Below are 15,423 nucleotides of genomic sequence, written 5' to 3'. Positions count from 1 at the left end.
GAGTGTGGCCACAGCCCTGAGCCTGCTGGAACTCCACTTTTTTCCCACAAAGCAGCAGTAATCCCATCTGCTCCTGATTGTGGTGTGGATGGGTGAGCAAGGCAGGATTCCAGGTGCCAGGGAGTGCAGGAGCTTCTCAACAGCTCCCATAGCCCAAGGGCAAGCTGTGGCCAAGGCAGCTGCTGCTGCCATCCCTGGATCCTCTCATCGCCCCGATCCCAGCATCCTTCCCACTCCCATTGGCTGCACCTCCATGAACAGGGCAGCAAAGCTTCATACAGCATCTCCCATCCCATAAAGCAGCTCCTTACCTGTCTTTATCCCCCCCTCCATTGCCCTTTATCCCCTGAAAATGCCATTCCTTTTCCTGTGGTGCCATTTATTCCCTGGCAAAGAGAGTTGAGGGCTCGGTGCCAAGACAAACACGCCAAACAGCGGTTCAGCATTCCCTCAGTGTTCACATTCCCTCGTGCACTTTCCAGAGGCAAACACCAAAAACAGGAGAGCAAAAGTTGGAAATAACCTGGATCCCACACCATGAATAATTTTCCTTCCCAACACCAAAGCTCAGCTCAACTAAGAATTTCTTTCAGCCTCCTCTTGTGGTTGGAACCCAAACAAGAATATTTCCAGTTAATAATTGGAATAAAATTAGCTTCCCATTTAACAGTTAACCTGCTCGGTTGTGGACTTGACCAGCATGGTTTTACCATTAGCAACACACTCCAAGGCTACTTGGCCAGAGTCTTCTGGGATGACAACTCCTGCAGGCTGATGGGAGCCCCACTGGCACTTCCAGGCTTACCTGGGAGCAGGTCTTTACCCAGGGAAGGAGATGGAGTCACCAGATGCCAACCAAAGCAGCAGAGAGTCTTCCTTGAACCACAGAACAAAACCATGAAAACACAGGAGCTTTTAAAAAATAAAGCACTTATTTTCCTAACAGTGTCTCGGGCCTCACACCTCCCCACATCCAACCATTTTTCAGCACTGAATCATGGTTTAAACTCAGCTGGGAATTTCCAGGGAGTACGTGTGTGAAAGAAGAGCACATCACGCACAGCGTCGTTTGTTTATTTTAATAGAGACCTTATTTTACATTTATTTATAGCAGTGAGAAAAGTGCTCCAGAAAAAGATACCCCAGTCAAGGCAAGCTACAATAGCTACCATCCAAATCCTAAATATTCCCTACAGAAACCGGGCACTGCTGGATTAAGAAAAGCTCATTTTACAACAGAACAAGTTAAAAATGAGTAGTTAAAACCTGAAGAGTAACGGACCCTTTTTAAAATCTTATTATTGTAAGTATCTGCATGTGAGATTCACAGAAATCAAGGACTTTCTGCAATATTTAAGACTGCAAAACACCTCAGGCAGGATGTTACATGAAAGAGGGTGGAGGTGGGTTTTTATTTCTTTCAAAAGGCAGCCGTTCACCCCCCCTCCCATTCTCTCCCCACACTGAAGTTCTACCATTAACAAACACCAAAACCACAGAAAATTGGACCCTGGACTGCTTTATTTCAGTGAACACCTCAGGCTCAGCCTGATGTGAAGGTGTGCTTCACTTTAGGTACCTAACCAGCAAAATGCAGCTATGTACATGTCTCAAACCCCACACCACCTCGGCCTTTGCCAGTGAACAGTGCAAAATGAGGAAGAAACGGGGGAAAAAGCAACTGCAACTGGCAAAGGAATCTGAGCAGAGGGAGGACAGCGAGTCAGGATGGGTGCCCAGGGGAAAAAGGGGGGCTTTGCACCTGGATCTTCCAGCTGGTCATCCCAACAGGCAGGGCAATTCCCTTGTTTCAAGGGAATTCTGTCCACACAGGTGACAGTGCACAAAGGGAGCCGAGGATGCCACTCCTGCCCGCTGTCCCTGTGGACACACATCATTCCCAGGGAACACCATGTCCTCACACGCTGCCCCAAAAGCCTCTCAAAGCGACCCATTTCCTCTGAGAGCTGCACCTCCAACCTCCCTTCCCCTTCAGCTTCCCCAAAACTCCTCCTGCTGCTGCATCAGCTGCTCCTCACATCTCCTCCTGCTGCTCCTCTCACCTGCCTCCTCCCCGACGCAGTAAAGGACTCCTTAAACTTGGAATACTGGAATTTTTAGTGACACAAGAGTTGCTTTGTTTGCAAAACAGTCTCTGCCAGGGCCCAGCGTTGCCCGTCCGGCCGAACGCCGCGCGCCTCCCGGTCACTGCTCCTCCAAGGACAGCCGGCACCGCCCGTCCTGGGCCGTGTTGTAGGACTCACAGCTCTGGCACTTCATGCCCAGAAGGTGGAACTGCACCGTGGAGCGGGCATTGCAGTCGTTGCAAAGGATCTGCACACACACAGGGGAGGCAGGAGGGAGAGGCTGCAGCACCAGCAGTGCGTGGATATAAACAGGAATGATGAACACCCCGAGCCTATACGTGACTGTTCCTCGGCATTCCCCGCCCCTTGGTCTGGCTCCCGATCCAGCACTGGTCCCTAGTGCCCTCTACTGCCAGCAACTCTGAGGGACAGCTCCGTGAAAACCGGGCAAGGCTGCCCTCTTACCTCCACCATCATGTTCTGGTACTCCGTGGGCATGGGAGTCTGTGCCACCTCGTTGTCCAGCTGGCGCCAGTACCTGGTCATGTCCAACGCCGAGTGCATGCACAAAGGACACCTGTAGCCTCTGGCAGAAAGAGGGGGGAACGTCTCAATCAGAAGATGAAGGCAGACCATGAAACAAGTTCGTAGGTAGGGACGAGTTTCACACTGCACCAGGCAAACAAACAGCATGAAGCAGCAAGTTCTGGCAAACAGAACTGGAGGTGAAATGCCCTCTAACCCTTTAAGTTAGCCCTTCATGCCTTTAGAAGCTGTCTTTAAGTTAGTTGGTACAGAATTGGCATTGTGATTTTTACCTCTTGAAGCAATATGTTTGGACTAGGGTAATACTCTGAAAGGAAAGATATTTGGAAATACTTACTCCTTCAGCATTTCGTCGTAACATGTCCTGAAAAGGAAACAAATATCAGTAAGAAGAATGGAATTACTGACAGAGAACACCCCTGGACAGCACAGAGGGAATAAGCCACACGGGTATCCCCAAGGCAGAAATTAAGAACATCCCTAGGCCAAGTGACAGGAGAGCTTCACACTGTCAAAGCAGACTGAGAAGGAAGACAACCCCCCTACAGAAAATACTTCCTGGACAAACAGACCGTCCCCACAGTGCAGGTGCCTCAGAAACCAGCTGTAAGCAACTGGTCCAGACTGAACGCTGCTGAATAAACACCCAGCACAATGCTGCAGGTATTTCCCTTTCTCAGGTGTCTGCTTTACCTGTGAAGGAGGTGACCACACGGCAGAACATGGGCTCCAACACGAGATGTGTGAATATCCTGTTTGGAGTCAAATATAAGATGAAAAAGAAGAAAATTAATTCACACACAGTCAAAAATAGGGCCACACAGTTATCCAGGAGATGAAAAGAAGCTGCTCACCTCCAAACATATTGGACAATCCTGCCTGGAGACATTTTCAATACACTTTGCAAATGGAAAAAGAGAAGAAAACGTTATTTGGCTGTGTAGTTTTCTGTGTTTTCCTACACCATAAAGCTCCAATATGTAAAATTTATTATGTCTTCAATTAGTGGCATCTGTGTTGCTGTTAGGTGAATTCAGAGAAGGAGACCCCACTTCTCTCCCTGTTCCTGTGGCCTCAGATGGGGCTGAGGCCCATCCAGCTTCATGTTCAAGGCATTACCTTTTGAGATAGGGAGGTAAGCAGCGTATCCTCACCTTGTGCTTTCCTTGGAGACTCAGGCTCAGGCACAAATTACACTTGGAGCAGTGGAAGAAATCCTCCTTGGGGCCAATCCTGCGGAGAGAGGTGTCAGGGCAGAGCCGGTGCCCGCGGAGCCGGGCCCGCCGCCCACACGCACCTGCAGATGCCGCACTCCTGGCAGTGGTACTGCTTCTTGTCACGGTCAAACAGGTGGCAGATGTCACAGTAGTACTCCCCAAAGAGGCTGCCACAGCCCTCACAGCGCTGCTGGGCCTGAGGGGACACGAACATCCTGAGTGCTGCGCCCGCTTCCAGGCTCCAAGAGGGGCGTGGAGCTCCTGGAGCAAAGCTGAGAGCTAAGAAGCTGTCAACAGCCTGGAGAAGACAGGCTGAGGGAGCTGGGCCCGCTCAGGGATGGCTGAGGGCATCTCATCGATGTCTGGAGGGATGTGAAGGTGCCAAGAGGATGGAATCGGCCTCTGCTCCGTGGTGCCCAGAAACAGGCCAAGAAGCAAGGGGCAGAAGCTGATGCACAGGCAGTCCCACCTGAACAGGAGGAAAAGCTTCCTTCCTGTGGCGTGGAATAGAGAGGCTGTGGAGTCTCCCTCACTGGAGATATTTCAGACACAGCCCCGCTGCCACATGCTCTGAGCATCCTGAGCTGGAAAGGGCCCCACAAGGCTCGCCATGCCCATCGCTTAGCCCCGCAAAGGGCAGCTCCGAGCACGCCACCGGGAGCCTGAGCGCGCTGCCCTGGCGCCTCCTGCCCTCTGCCAGGATCGGGGCCGTGACCCCAGCCCCGCGCCTCACCGCCCGCTGGGTGAAGAGCCCTTTCCCCCCATCCCACCCAAACCTCCCTGACACACCAGCGGGCCACAACCCGGCATGGAGCGGGGCGGTGGGACCGCATGACCCAGCGCGGTGCCCCCGGGACTGAGCCCTGCCGCTCCTCCCCGCGCCCACCTTCTGCAGGAGCCGGCAACGGCTGCACTGCACCTCGGACACCCGGAACCGGTCCAGCTGGTGCTCCTCGGCGCCGTCGTGGCACAGCCGGCACGGGTACAGCTTCCCGCAGCACGGTGCCTGCGAACGGAAGGACAGGGCATGGACCGGGGCGCCGCGGATCGGCCGCCAGCCCTGCCGCGGCACGGCCGCGCCCCGCTCACCCACCCGCAGCCGGCAGCCCCGCCGGTAGTGCTCGCATCCCTGCTCGCATCCCGGCTCGCATCCCTGCTCGCATCCCGGCTCGCTTCCCTCCGGTGCCCCCGCCGTGGCCATGGCCGCCGCCGCTGCCCGGCCCCGCTCCACCCCTTCCGCTTCCTCACAACGGGTTCCGGAGGATTTGGAGTTTGCGAAATAGCTTCCCCACCTCCCCGGCTTGAACGAACCTTCGTGCTCCCCTTCTCAAGTCTGGTTCGAGTTGGAGGGGAGCTCTGGAGGACTGCCAGTCCAAGCTCCCTGCCGAGGCAGGGTCACCCAGAGCAGGTGATACAGGACCGCGTCCAGTTGGGCTGGGAATATCTCCAGAGAGGGAACTCCAAGGCGAATCACAGAATATACCAAAGGGACAATGAAGGATTATAAAGTGCAACTCCTGACCCTGCACCCCACCAATCCCACCAGGTTCCTGAGAGTTTTGTCCGAACACTCCTCGAACTCAGTGATCCCTGTGGGTCTCTTCCAACTGAGCAGATTCTGTGAGTCTTCACACTGACACGGAGCTCCTTGTGTTTTAGTTTCTGGCCACTGCTCCTTGTCCTGTTGCTGGGCACACCAAAAATCTGGCACCGTCCTCTTGACACCCACCTTGAAGATAGTTGTATGGACTGATGAGATTCCTGCTGTCTTCTCTTCTCTAGACTTAGCAGGCCCAGCTCCCAGAGTCTCTCCTCCAGACCCCTCCATCATCTTCAGCCTCTGCTGGACCCTCTCCAGTAGCTCCTTGTCTTTCTTGACCTGTGGAGCCCAGAACTAAACACAGCACTCCAAATGTGGCCTCACTGGGGCCAAGTAGAGGATCATCTCCCTGGACCTGCTGGCCACACTCTTCCCCATGCAAAACCTTCCCTTTAAACCTTTCCCCCATAAACCAAACTTTCCCCCAAAAACCTCCACTCTTCCCTCTCCAAACTTTCTCTTCCCCCCTGCATTTGCCCATGGCTACCTGACTGACTACTGTGGCCAAGTGGAGCATCCACTATGGGGACAGTCAAGCCTGGAATTGGAAGATCTTTTTATTTACAAATGAAATGTACACGTCAAGAGACATCATGGAGACAAATCCCTAAATACAATGAGTTCAGACAATATTCTGTCATGATCCATCAATGGGAAAGGCTGTATTTTGTGGGAAAATAAGTTAATGACACCATGTGAGTTGTGACAGGTGATGGAAAACAGTCGTGAGCAACACAGGGACAGCCCAAAACTAAGCACAGACAAACTAATGGCAAGTAAGCAAAAATTGTTGCCCAACAGTTGAGTTTTCCGTCCCATTCTCCTAAGGGACCTCAAGGAATGATGACTCCAGTTACTGAGACATTCCACATGTCACCTCCATCACAGCTCAGTATTCCACAGGGATATTCCTTCCTTCACCATCAACAACAGCCTGACAACCTACCCAGGGCTAACACCCCAAAGACAACTGCCCAAACATGGTGTCAAAAATGTGAAGGAAAAAGGAATCTAAAACAAAGTGACAAGTGCATTAGCGAGGGTTTCAAAGGAACAGCTCAGATTTGCACATTTAGATATTGTATTTCTTGCACAAACATTTTCTTCACTGTCAAGGCAAAGGTGCTTTTCAATCGAGGTCAGGCAGCCCATTGAAATATGAGAATTCTGACTGCTGCTTTTGTCACGATTCATTGAAAAACAAACCCCTCGGGCGGGCAGCAGCTGGACAGAAGAAAGCCAACTTCCTTCAGAATCCTCCAAAGCAGCTCCTGCCCTTGTCACACACTAGTGACCACTACTCCTCTCAGACAAGGCCTGGCTCTAAGCCAGAAAGTCAACATTCCAGGGGCTTTTTGCGTGCAAGAAATCCAGCAGCAATGGCAGTGCAAGCTCCATCCTTGGCCTGGACCCAAGCAGTCTGCTGCACCAACAGGAGTAAGGGATCCTCCTCTCCCCTGCAGAGACCTGGCAGCTTTAGCCCCTGGAAACTCAGATGGATTGTTCCCACTGTTCAGTCACCTGCATCAAGAGGAGAAAAGGAGAATGACTCTGGACAGACTAACAAAACACAGAGATACTCCCTGGTGAAAGGCTTCCTTTATTTTGCTTTGTTACACATCCTTACCTTGCTGAAGCTGTGCAATTACACCTCTGTGCTTCACAGATCACAAACTTGAGTTGTTTTTTCCCCTCCTCACATGCAGGCAGCCAGCTTCCCCTTTTTTTTTTTTGTTCTACCAGTTTGCTCAGCCCCCCCAATTTCGTGAGCTGCTTCTTTTCCAACCCCAATGCCCAGCACCTTAGCTCAGGAAAATAATCTACTGGGCACAGCAAGCTGTGTACTGTAAGAAATCCGTCATAGCTGCATGTCCTGACCAAGAATGTGAAGTACAAAATAATTTTCCTATTGCACTTCCCATCCCTAGGTGAGTGTTCACAAAACCATCCACTTGGAAGCCCGCAGCAGGCTACACAGCAGAAATGAAAGCCCACCTTTTACAGGCAGGTGTGACCATCTCCCCAGGGCTAGTGCTCCACCCAGGGGAAGTTAGCTTCTGATGCATCTGGCATCAAGGTCCCTGATGGCTGGAAATTGGGAAAGAAAGAGACAGGATCAATTCCCAATTGTAGCATCCACAGAGAAGACAATCAGCAAACAGCCTTCTAAAGACATGCAATGCCAATACCAAATCCAAAACAAATCTGTTCTTTAGTCGAATCAAGCTTCAAAAATGCTCCCACAGTGTAAGACTTACGATCCCAGGTCAAATTCTGCTCCATTAGGAGTCAAACTGGAATTCTGTGGGCCCTGCTGTTGAGAAAGTCACAAACCAAACAAATACAGGGCAGCACAAATCACTTTATTGCTTTGATACCTGCTGTGAAGCCAGACTTGAGTAATGAAGGTCAATAGCAGCGAGGGAGGGGACTCGGGGCTCTGCAAACGTTCTCTTTTCCTTTTTCAGAAATCTGAATTGCTGAGCTGCAAAACACCACCAAGGCAAGCCATGGTTAGGGAGTGAGAGCTGACACACTGCTTCCTGACACTTCTTTGGTTCCCAGGTTTTATTTAGAGGACCTCAAAGCTCCTACCTTCTGCTCCCCTCAGCTCAGGGAGATGATTTAGTTCTGGCAAACGCATATCTGTCTTGAGGAATTCCCATTTTTTCTTACTTGCCTGAAGGATAGGTTTGTCATTAGTAACCTGTAATCAAGGGCATAAGGAACAGCTCATGAAAATATAAACAAAAAATAAAGGTATTTTCAAGCTTAAAAAAAGCAGTAACACAGCAATGCTCTGATGTAGTTGGAATTTGTCCAAGAGTGAGACAAAAGACTCTGATGTGTGTAAGGAATTCAACCTGCTCAAGTGCTATTTATACACAAGCAATGGAAAAACAACAGCAAAATAAAAAAAATCATCTAAGTGAGGCTGCTTTCCAAAAGATAAAATACAGCACTTGAGAATGGCTGGGATTAGTTATCTGGAAAAAGGCAAATGTTTCTGGCTGGCACGGTAATAATCATGCCTAGGTAGTGAGAGCAGAGGAAAACTTCCCATTTCACTTGTTTTCCTTATCAATTTTTAATGCATGACTAAGTAAGGCCCGGGCCACATTAAATCCAAACCCTCAGTTCTGCTTCAGTAGCACAGCACACATGGTCTATCTTTCCTGGCCAGGCAGGAGGCCATGGATATACTTCAAATCTCACAGATATCCTGTGCTGGACCGCTCCCCTCATTTAAAATTGTTTACTGACATGAAATATATTTTATGTAAGAACTGCTAGCAAGGGATAATGAACAAAAAGTCTGCAGGAAAAAAGGAGTAACAAACCCAGTATTTCTAGTGCAGAGTTATGGTGAAAGATGCACCAGATGGAGTTCTTGAAAATACAACACACAATTGAATTATTTTTGCTTGGCCAAGGGGGACAGACAGACAGACAGACGACTCACCGGTGTCAAGCTGACACTGCAACGCCCCACTGGAGAAGGCTTCCGTGCCTTTAGCAAGGGGTTCAAGTATTTTTTACTCTTTTCATCAAGTCTGTAATCAAAAATACCTCACAGTTGGTATTAGCTGGGCTAACACAGCCAATATAAAACAACAAATGCAAGGTGTACCAAACCCCGCGTCTCACGTTCCCACATCAGCCTGGCCCTCCCAGGACGCCCCAGGAATGCTGGATATGAGCTCTCCTAGCTCTGCTCCCATACCTGTAATTAAGGTTCCCAGGCCCAGACCCCATCCCAAATGTAGGAGAGAAGTTCTGGTTGATGGGAGGGATAAATGTGCCCAGGTTCTTGGTGTAGTCCAGGCTGCTGGTGGAATCTTTCAGGTTGGTCTGAGGGCTGAATTTAAATGGGTGGATTGTGCTGTCGTAGAGGAAGCCCAGCTTGGAGGATCGATCTGCTTTCTCTGCATCAGCTTTAACGGGCTTGGTCTTTATCAGCTTTCCATCTTTGTTCCTTGGGCCCATGCTGAAATCCTGTTTGGGAAGATAAACATCGTCTTTCTTAACAGTCCTGTTGAAAGAGCAGTTTACACCAGTGCATGCAGGAAAAAAACAACATGTGAGAAGCCTACACGTGCATGATTCTGCAAGAATCTAATGGAGATAGAATTGGTTTTGCTAGAAAATCTCTGCTTTCCATCAAACAGAAGAAAACTTGTCAGAGTTCCAGCACTCTCTGTAAATAAGTCACTTGAGACTGGAATCAGAAATTATGGAGGAAAACCAGCTGTATCCTATGTCTTTTCTGAAGAAATTAAATAAAAGCTCATCTCAATGTCACCTCAAAGTCACTCTGAAGCATCCTTGGTATCCAGTTGAAAGGAAAATTTTTTATTTTGATGACAGGGCTTTAAAACGGGTTAACAGCAGCATAAATCATGACTTACACTTCCCAAACAATTCCCCCTCCAGCTCTTTATTGCCAGGAACTGCACCACTGTGTGGCTGACTTGCAAGGGACTGGCCCAAGAGCCACCTGAACACTCCCAAGCTATTTCCTAGGAATTTTAATTGCTGCAGCAATTTTAAAAACAATGATTTTAAAACATGAGAAAAAAACAAAACAACACAGGTTTGGAAAACATGGATTGACCAACCTGGACGCTGATGGTTTTTCTTTCTTCTAAAGCATCATCTTTGTCCCTTTTAGTGATTTTGGGGTTTTTTTGCAACTGATGGTCTCTGGCATCTTTCTGGATCTTTTGTTTAAGCTCCTGAGTAAATCTACATTCCATATAAGGAAAAAGGAAAAAACATAATAAAAGGGCTTCTGTTTATTTTAGTATCATCATCAGTTGTTAAGCCCAGGACCTTTTTCAGGACCTTTTAGACCTTTAAACTAATGAGAAGACAAATGTCATGTATACGTTAAATAAAATCTTCTGCACACATTTTTCACACAACAGCAATAAAACAGTAAAATACAGCAATAAAAAATAAATCTGCACCAGTTTGGTGCAGATGAAGTGAGTGAATACAGTGTAAGACTGTACTACCCAAAGTGGTGTGACACTGATGAATTCATGTCACAACAAGGTAAATGTGCCCCTGCAATGTGTTCCCTTCCAACTCTGTTTCCAGGAAGGTCAAGCCAAAACAAACTGAGACATTCAGCAGCTGTCAGCTCTGCAAACCCAGTAGTGTGCAGTCTCCAAGCACAGCTGCTTCACTTCTTTCTAACCTGAGCCTGCAGTGAGCAGGAAAGGAGCTCTTACCTTTCAGCAAAGCCATCCTTGTTGAAGAAATCGCCCTGCAGGAGTTCGGCACAGGATGGTCTCTTGTCTGGGTCAATCTGCAAGCACTCCTGTCAAACAGGAGGAGGAAAACACACCAGCAATTAAACAAAGCTGAGAGGAGGGCACTTCAACAGCCCTGTGCTCAGCTGCATGAGGTGAAGGACGTGAGGTGAAGGACGGGGAAACAGAGAAACATTCACAGGAAACACCCAGTTAATTACCTTGGCTAAATCCAGGGCAGCAGGAGGGAGCTTGGGATAGCGTTTCTCCAGGGATTCGAGTTCCTTGACCTCTGGCAACTTCATGCCAGCAAAGAGGGGGTTTTTATAGAATAACTCCTGTTGTCTTGGAATTAAGTTACCTGGAATCAGGCAAACAAAGCAACCATGTGGAAAAATACAGGACAGTGAAACATGTGAGAGGCTGAAATGCTGGGTCAGCACTGCAGTAAGGGCTACAGTCTGAGTTATCTTCCCACCCATCAAAACAAATCTGAGCCCTTCATTCCTGAGCAAGCCCGAGGGGCTCTCCTTACCCAGGCACTTGGTGATATGGAAGAGCTGGTCAATGTCCGAGTCTCCAGGGAAAAGGGGCTCTCCTGTAAGCATTTCTGTTATCAGGGAGCCAATAGCCCACACGTCCACAGGCCTGGGGAGAAAAGCCACCAGCACCCCAGCTCAGCACAGCTTCATGGATGCAAAGGCTGAGGCAGCATGGAGCACTCCCTCCATGCTCCCCACAGCCCTTCCCAGCCTGGCAGGCCGGGCTCACCTGCCGTATTTGCTGTCCCCCACCAGCAGCTCCGGGGCTCTGTACCAGCGGGTCGCCACGTAGTCCGTGTAAACTTCCCCCGAAGTCGCCAAGGGCCGGGCAAATCCGAAGTCGCAGAGTTTCACAACTCCTGACTGGGAAACCAGTATGTTCTCTGGCTTAATATCCCGATGGATTATCTGCACAGAGAAAAGCAAGTCAGAGCAAATTCCCCATTTGTACATAGCAAACTGACAGGCTCGGCAAAAGGTGCAGCTTTCTCATATTCAAATAGAAAACTATGGGCAAACACAGAACCTCTAATTTCAGACATTTATTTTATGTTTCTCTTTTCCTTTTCAGACAAAGCTGTATTTCTCTAAATTCAAATATATACAAATATAAAAATACACACTTCTATTTCAATATGTATCTACTGATTTTAGCTGCAGAGCTGATTTCTTGCACATACTTACATTATGACTGTGACAAAAGGCAATTCCTCTCATAATCTGAAATAAGTACTTCCGAACCCTGTCGTAGTCCAGTCCACCACCAGAGGCCTCGAGGTCATCGAGCACTGTGTGATCCACAAATTCAAACACCAGGTACCAGCGCTTCTTCCTCTTACACACATCCAACAGGCTCACCAGATTCTCGTGCCTCAGTTGCTGTCAAAAAACCAGAGAATGTTTAGTGAGGGAAAACACTTACTAAAAGCTATAAAGGGAATTTTTTTTTTTAAACTTTTTGCAGGTAATTTTTTCAACTGCAGCCCAGCTGGGACTGTACCAAAAAATGCAACTTTAATTAAAAGAGGAAGAGAAAACAGCTGTGTTTTCTAGTTATTTTGTCATCGCATTCCCAGCAGACAAGAATCTACCTCCCATTTGTTACACATTTACCACACACCAACACAAAAGGCCATGCTACAGAGCACAGTTATTTATTAGCTGGAGCCTGGCAGGGAAACATCCCCAGAGGCTGCCTGGAGGCAGCACCAGAGCCCAGGGGTGGGACCCAGGAAGATGCAAAAGGACTGCAGAGCACAGGGAATTGTAGGGGAAACTCTGCCAGTGCCAGCCAACCTGCATCCATGTCTGCCCAGATTTCTTAGCAGGTCTGACAAGAGAAGAATTTTTAAAGGGTAATCAATAAGACAAAAAGCTCTTTTCCCAAGAATTATTTATTCCCCACACAGGAGACCTGAAGAGGTCTTTGCTGTTTTCAGACACATTAAATTTCTGCCCAAACTTGAGAGGAAAAAAAAAAATTAAACCCAAAGATTAACAGGGAACCAGGGAAGGAACTACAAAGAGACCAAACCTCCAGGTATTTATTTCCCCTGTGAGAGGCCACCCTTCCTGAGCTGTATATGCAAACGTTCCCCTTGCAAAGGTTCCATTCACCCAGCAAAGTCAGTTAATTCCCAGCACACCTGAGTGCTGCTCAGTAACTCAGTAACTCGGTGAGCCTGGCCAGTGGAGCATGGGCAATCCAGGCTCACACAGATCCACTTTAAAAGGGCTTGAAGGGATAGTGCTTGGAGCTGGCTGTGTCCCAAGCTCCACCACATACATTTCTATTAACTCTAACTCTGTAGCTCTTGCAGTAATGGCAAATACCACTTGTTTTCCCCTTCAGTGCACAGGAACTGTAAGCTGGCAGATTTAGAAAGAAACACTTGCGGCAGACAAGAGGACAGGAACCAGTTTTGCTAGTATTCCCACCTCTGGAACACTCCACATCACAGGAGTAGCCTGAAAATAAGGTTTTCCTTCTTTTTTTTTTCACCAAATACATCAACTGGATCCAAATATTCCAAACTCCCACATGTGCCCATGCACATGGGACAAGCATTCCTGTGGGACAAGGGAAGCTCCTCTGGACAACCCATGCCAGTGCCTCACCACTCTGACAAAGAATCCTTTTTTCAGGCAAATCCTACACTCTGACAGTAAAGGACACAGTGCCAGCTGGCTCTCACAAATGGTTAAGGGAAACTCATAGGAGTCCTCCCCCATCCTCTTGGCTGCCAGGAAGGTTCCATGGATAAAAACAAATTAAGGAAAACTTTCCTAGAAGCGTTCTCCCGTCTCAGGTGACACCGGCAGCCCCCAGCCCGTTTAGCGTCACACACGCAGCCTTTGAAAGGTCAGCGTTTCTTCCATTTCCAGCAAATCCACAGCAGCAGAGGCCAGAAATTCGGGACAAGGGGACAGCCACCAGCAGGAGGCAACAGAGACCGCAGCATCCCCCGGGAACGCCGGAACACGCCCAGGCTTTTCCAGGTGCACCCAGCCCAGCGCTCGGGCCAAGGGAGAAGCAGCTGTGCCAGGCTGCAGCACAGGCGGCCCCATGGATGCAGCACACGCAAATTCAAGCAGGGCGAGTCTCCTTTGGCCAAAAAAAAAAAAAAAAAAAAAAAAAAAAAAAAGGGGGGGGGGGTGTGTGTCTCGCCAGCCTCACCTTGAGCAGTTTGATTTCCCTCAGGGCGATTTTCCTCACCGCCGCGTCGTCGTCGCTCTCCAGGAACTTCTTGACGGCCACGACCTGCCCGTTCTCCCTGTTCCTGCACTTGGTCACCACCCCGTAGCTGCCTTCCCCCACCAGCCCCAGCACCTGGTACTTGTCCATGGCCGCGGCGGGAGGGCCCGGGCCCTGCGGCAGGCAGCGGGCCGGGATGCGGGCACGGCACCGGGATGGGATGCGGGCACGGCACCGGGATGGGATGCGGGCACGGCACCGGGATGGAGGCACCGCGGCCGCCGCCGCCCGACCCAACGCGGCAACGTTACCGCGGCAACGGCCCGCCGGAAAGCGCGGCCGCGCCCGCCTGTCGCGAAAGGCGGCTGGGAGCTGCGAGGAAAGGCTCGTTAAAAGGCCTCGTCAAATGTTTTAAGAATAAAATGTTTTAAGAATAAAATGTTATAAAGGCTGCGTTCTTGAAGCCGCTAGGGCACGTAAAGCGGTGTCTCTTGCGCGGTGGGCTGAGCGACGTGACAAAAATAGCCCAGCCTGAATCCACTCACACTGAATCTGTGTGCAGATGGGAGGCTGCTGATCTTGCCACGGATCAGCCGTGAATAAAGGTGGAATAATTTAGTTTTAGATGTCTGTGCCGGTGGCCTTACTGTGCAGTTTATCGTACAAACTTGGCAGTGCCTGCTCGTGTTATTTGCAACGTAACACCGTGCATGAACCTGCTCCCTTTGAGAGGACACCTGCTCCCTTTGAGAGGAAGGAAAGCTGAAGCATTCCTGTGGGTTTCCTTGTATTTACTTGTATTTTCAGCCAGTACATTCTTAATCCAGCATCCCCCTGCTCCTTCCATCCACTGGTGGATGTAGCAACCCATGATGGCCTTCTGCTAACCCTGACTTCTCATGTTCTGGTCAGGAGTGGCATGGCAGGACACGTGTAGGAAAACACCTCCAGGAACAAATTGTAGAAACGAAGGCATTCCGCATGTATATTCCCGATATTCCTGCCTCAGTTGGGTGGCCTCTATGTCATAGTTGAGGGTACTGTGGAAAAAAAGGTGTTCAATTTCTCTGAAGGAATTCATGAACGCCTGTCAGGCTGGAATACTGCAACGTCGTTCTTTGGGAAAGCAGCAGTATTTACCTTGCCAAAATGTCAATTTTCTGGAAAAGAGCGTAATGAGGAATCATATATCCCAGCAATATTTTCTGGAACCTTCCTCTTGAGTCACACTGATAGGCATCACCTTCTGCACTTAATTCCTGGTTGCTTTTTTGTCTCCCTCACCCTCATTCTCTCTCCCTGCATGCAATCACAGTAATGCACTTTTCCAGGCTGACCTCACATTTCCAGGGAAAGAACAACATCGGAGTGTGCTTGGCAGTGATTTATTATATTCCTCCTACCTTCTGCTGCTCACCACTATCCTAGCAAGCATCTCCTCTGGGTCCTGGCATCTGTCCTGTGCTGCTAATGGAGAG

At 49.3% G+C, this 15,423-nt stretch overlaps 2 protein-coding genes across 2 annotated transcripts; both read right to left on the bottom strand.

Annotated features, from left to right (window-relative positions):
* Positions 1 to 1,064: 1,064 nt before the first annotated feature.
* RCHY1 (ring finger and CHY zinc finger domain containing 1) lies at positions 1,065 to 5,076 on the bottom strand. Its single transcript, XM_021531605.2, has 9 exons — positions 4,944 to 5,076; positions 4,737 to 4,856; positions 3,931 to 4,046; positions 3,788 to 3,866; positions 3,488 to 3,532; positions 3,327 to 3,385; positions 2,971 to 2,997; positions 2,553 to 2,673; positions 1,065 to 2,334 (listed from the first exon to the last, which is right to left on the bottom strand). The coding sequence occupies exons 1-9, from the start codon at positions 5,049 to 5,051 to the stop codon at positions 2,206 to 2,208; spliced, it is 804 nt and encodes a 267-aa protein (XP_021387280.2). The 5' UTR covers positions 5,052 to 5,076; the 3' UTR covers positions 1,065 to 2,205.
* Positions 5,077 to 5,989: 913 nt separating this feature from the next.
* CDKL2 (cyclin dependent kinase like 2) lies at positions 5,990 to 14,262 on the bottom strand. Its single transcript, XM_021531569.3, has 13 exons — positions 13,928 to 14,262; positions 11,935 to 12,129; positions 11,480 to 11,658; positions 11,244 to 11,356; positions 10,930 to 11,069; positions 10,688 to 10,776; positions 10,070 to 10,196; positions 9,175 to 9,446; positions 8,914 to 9,004; positions 8,046 to 8,157; positions 7,829 to 7,935; positions 7,446 to 7,538; positions 5,990 to 6,971 (listed from the first exon to the last, which is right to left on the bottom strand). The coding sequence occupies exons 1-12, from the start codon at positions 14,093 to 14,095 to the stop codon at positions 7,479 to 7,481; spliced, it is 1,653 nt and encodes a 550-aa protein (XP_021387244.2). The 5' UTR covers positions 14,096 to 14,262; the 3' UTR covers positions 5,990 to 6,971; positions 7,446 to 7,478.
* Between the last annotated feature and the right edge of the window lie 1,161 nt (positions 14,263 to 15,423).

This window comes from Lonchura striata, chromosome 4, assembly GCF_046129695.1.
Source record: "Lonchura striata isolate bLonStr1 chromosome 4, bLonStr1.mat, whole genome shotgun sequence".
In the NCBI taxonomy this organism is placed as follows: domain Eukaryota; kingdom Metazoa; phylum Chordata; class Aves; order Passeriformes; family Estrildidae; genus Lonchura; species Lonchura striata.
The sequence above is the reverse complement of the archived record's forward strand: the minus strand, read 5'-3'. Positions and strand labels throughout refer to the sequence as shown.